Source organism: Pterocles gutturalis, unplaced genomic scaffold (assembly GCF_000699245.1).
Source record: "Pterocles gutturalis isolate BGI_N339 unplaced genomic scaffold, ASM69924v1 scaffold32239, whole genome shotgun sequence".
Classification (NCBI taxonomy): Eukaryota; Metazoa; Chordata; class Aves; order Pterocliformes; family Pteroclidae; genus Pterocles; species Pterocles gutturalis.
The window spans coordinates 5,674-9,702 of NW_010129193.1; the positions used below are offsets into that span (position 1 = coordinate 5,674).

At 36.8% G+C, this 4,029-nt stretch overlaps 1 protein-coding gene across 1 annotated transcript in view; it reads right to left on the reverse strand.

Annotated features, from left to right (window-relative positions):
- Positions 1-3,847: 3,847 nt before the first annotated feature.
- The window catches only part of PIK3CA (phosphatidylinositol-4,5-bisphosphate 3-kinase, catalytic subunit alpha), a 21,236-nt gene continuing 21,054 nt past the window's right edge, over positions 3,848-4,029 (reverse strand). The window contains 1 exon segment of the mRNA XM_010079874.1: positions 3,848-4,029. This exon segment is cut by the window's right edge and continues 4 nt beyond it. Coding sequence (XP_010078176.1) covers positions 3,848-4,029 — 182 coding nt within the window.

The following is a 4,029-nucleotide window of genomic DNA, read 5'->3' on the forward strand; positions in this document are numbered from 1 at the left end:
TGTAATACCACACCATTTTCATTAACTTGAAGCATTTTCAAGATGTCAAAGACATCAACGAAATAGTAGTTTCAAGTGGCTTTTTTGATAATTGTTTTTTGAATGGGTCCAGCCCAGGTCTGCAACCTGTACAGACATGCAAAACAGGAGGAATTCACAATTATTAAGAACAGACGTTGGAACATGCCAGTTATAAAATGACAAGGCAAAGAAAATACCTTCAAATTGTCAACAAACATGGGCTGCTGACCGCTAAAGGGCATTTAATATTTTACATAAAAAGGAAAGCTGGAAAAAACAAAAAACCACCCCCAAACCACCAACAGCAGGGTCATCACATACAAAGTTCTCTACAAGCTTGGTAATTTCTATATTGCCCTTTATATGCAGGCTTATATCTTCTCCACAAGATGCCAAACCACTAACAATTTTGGGTTTATTTAAATGCCTTTTTTATTTTAAAAATTATACTGCAAGTCTGTTTCACCTATGAAAAAATTACTAATGCACCCTTTCAAAACAGGAAAGTGTGCATATGTAAGTCAGGACAGGTGCTTTTTCTGCTACCTTTAGGAAAGCAAAGAATATATTTTTAAGAAAGACAGATCAGCAGCAGCCTGTTCTCTCATTAAATCAGATTCACAGTTGAAAGAGTTACTGGTTTTACATTTGTATTTCACTGAATCATAACTTCCTAATGCTTTGTAAGAAAACATACGTCCCAGTCCTGGGCTCCTTGCTCTGGCAGTCCTACTACCATGTTCTGCAGAAGCAAGGTGTTTGGATTCAGTTCAAGCTCAAAATAAGCTACTTAGTGTTTTGTGCAGCCAATTCTCTGAATAAGGGGAACGTTTTCAAATCTCCATGAAGTGGGGATAGTTACACCGATTTAAGTAAATGGCACCTCCACTGTCTTCAGTGAAGTTACATCAGTGCAAAACTGGCATAACAGTATCAGGTAATTAGGGTTGAATGCTTTGAAGCTTTAAAAAGGTTTTTTTTTCCTGAAACACTGGCAGAGTGCTTTTCAAATGCCCATCCTGGTTACAGTAAGAACAGCTGCTTCAAGCCCATGAGCTTTTCCTACTTTTTTTTTTTTTAATTTAAAGGCTATAGTTATCCCAAATCATATTATGTCTGTATCACTATGAAGTTTCCTTTCTTTTACTATTTGATGTTCATAACAACCCCTACAGCTTGTGCACAGCATTTAGTTGCAGTAACTTTTGGAAACAGAGCCCTATTCCTCATACCTTTCTGTTTGTGCAAAAAGGGTACAGAACACTGTATGCTTGAACTGAAAGACATTCATATTTACAGAAGTAAATAGCTAGGAAGGGGAAAAGTACAAAAGAAGTTGGGCTCATAACATCCAATATATTTGAGCTGATCTTTTCATCCAAGCTGGAAAAGGATGACGATCTCTTAGATAAACGAGGTAAAGCATTGTTTCAATACCAGATAAATAAGGATAATATAGCACCTACTGTGGCATTTGTGCAACAGTTTTACTCAGTTAAATTAAGAGTTATGGCCAACAGGGTTTCAGATGTTGTGAACTAAACTTAAACTGAAATTAAGCCACATTAAAAGAACTAAACCATTAGAGTGTGTTGACTGCAAAGTAATACATACGAGGATAATTTTGCTCTAGAAAGTATAACCAAGGTAAGCAGGAGTTAAAATATCTGTATGAACAAGAAGGAATATGTAACAGTCAATAAAAAGATTAATGGGAAGTCTATTGGACTACTCCAATATATTTAGTAGAACTAAGGAAAACTTCACATTCCCCATACTATTATTGGAACTTCTGTAGTTTTCACAAAAACAGGTCTCCTCTCACAACATCAAGTATCCATGTGCGCAGTCATCAACTGCAGGATCTTGACTATGAAAGTGTCTTGAAAGCCCAAAGTCTTGGCTTTGCAATCCCAGAAGTCTTTCAAAATGTAATTGATTGCACATTTTCAATATATTACAATTGCTAAATGAAGCCAACCACTCATTACCTCATCAGCACAACCTGCACAAAGTACAGTTTATTTATATACTTATATTCTAATCTAACACCAGCTGTCAGCATATTTTATATTACATGTGGTATTGCACTTTATGAGTGGCACCTTGGTGCATGTTCGCAAGTGAATGAGCTGAACCCCTGAAAGCCCCAGACCTTTAGAATTCACTCCAAGTGCTGCCAGTCTAGCAAGCTTAAAATGTTAGGGTGAACATCGCCCTCAGAATCATGGGCTTCACTAATTAAAAAAACCTGTTTAATAATTAGAAAAACAGTCCTACCTGAAGCTGTGCATAAGGGCAATCTGAAATCCTCAGTACTCTGAACAGTTTCAAAAAGTGGTGCCAATTTAATTGATTGCACACATCGTAATTGTGTTAGAGGACAACAACTAGATTTACAAATATATATTACACGTGCACACACACACAAAACAGACAAAGCTATAAAATGTTTGGTAACTCCACATGCTTTGAGCTAGCCAACGTATCTGCTGTATGTTGAACTGCTTAATATTGATCATATTGAAAAATCTAAATTGCTATTTCTGATTTATCTGTTACTGGATTAAACAACCTTTTCGAAAGGAGGAAGAAAGAGGAGAAGTGGTGGACCCAAAGACTGAGGGTTTAAATGTATGTTCCTTGAATAGCCAGCATATCACTTCAGTCATGTGAAGAGTGATGCCCAAAAATTTTTGAAGAGACTTAGGCCAAGTTCACCTCTGGCATTAGTGGGTGTATCTCCCGCTACTTCTATTATACTTGTGTCCTCTTTCACCAGGGTTGAATTTGGTCCTAGGAGTAGATCTGGTCACCTTCAGTGACATTAATGGAAACGGGAGTCTTGGACAGATAGAACTGGGCTGAAAAATTAAAAGAGTGAATATTGGACAAATCATGTAAATAAAGAATATATATTAATAATAGCTCCTATTATATAAATAGCCTTTATAAAAAAATAATCTTTCAATAATTTTAATAACTCACCTTTCTTTAGGTTCTGGAAAACATGTATGAAAAAAATCTATTCAGTTCAAGTTAGATTAAAGCAAACCTAAGATGAACACTACAACGCTCTGTTGCACTAAACCCAATTCCGACCATTCAGTTTCCAGGTTAGTCAGTTTTGGGGGATCATAGGGAGTTTCTCTGTGAAGGTATGAATTGCACCCCTAAAAATACTGAGCAGAAGAAACACCATACTGAATGGGCCTGTTTCCTACTGCTTTCAGAAACTGTGCAGATGAGGGACCCAGAAATCAAAGGGTCATCTAAGCCCCATAAGTGTTAATGCCTCTGAGCACATTTAAAAGGCACTGTCCTCTCACTATTGTTTTTAGATCTTTGAGCATAAAACTCCATCCCTTCAAACTATGCTGCATTTAAATATTCACTATCACTTGAATTCTCTTTCCACTCTTCTCAATCCAGCATAGTTTCTACCTACTGTACCAGATCTAAGGTAATATGTGACGGACCCTATGTTCATGTTAGCACTATTTTCTTTTTCCTTGTAATTTATCCTATCAAATGAAAAAAGGAAACATTCTTCCAAGTTTACCTTTTTGGGCTTAAGGCATAACATGAAGTCACACATCATACTAAAGCTTAATTTTTGAAGTGTACAATTTTAGTGCTATCTGAAACCCTGTTTTACATCGTTTTTCAACAGTTGTCTGAACAGTTCATCTCTTTTCTTGCCATAAATTCTAACGTTGTTCATGGTTTGTGCAATTCCTATGCAACCAGTCTTTGCTGCTAACGGGTATTAACAGTGCAGTACCCACAAAACGGGCTATCAGTTCTTGTTTTCTTTGCTTTCATTTCAGTTCAAAGCATGTTGCTTTATTGTGTGGAAGATCCAGTCCATTTTTGTTGTCCAGCCACCATGGTGAGCATCATTCATTTGCTTCATGAAGTATTCAAGAGCTTCCTGCTCAGTTTTGTCCAATGCAAGGGTCTTTCGAATGTATGCAATATCGTCAAAGGACTGCAGTTCTGGCATTC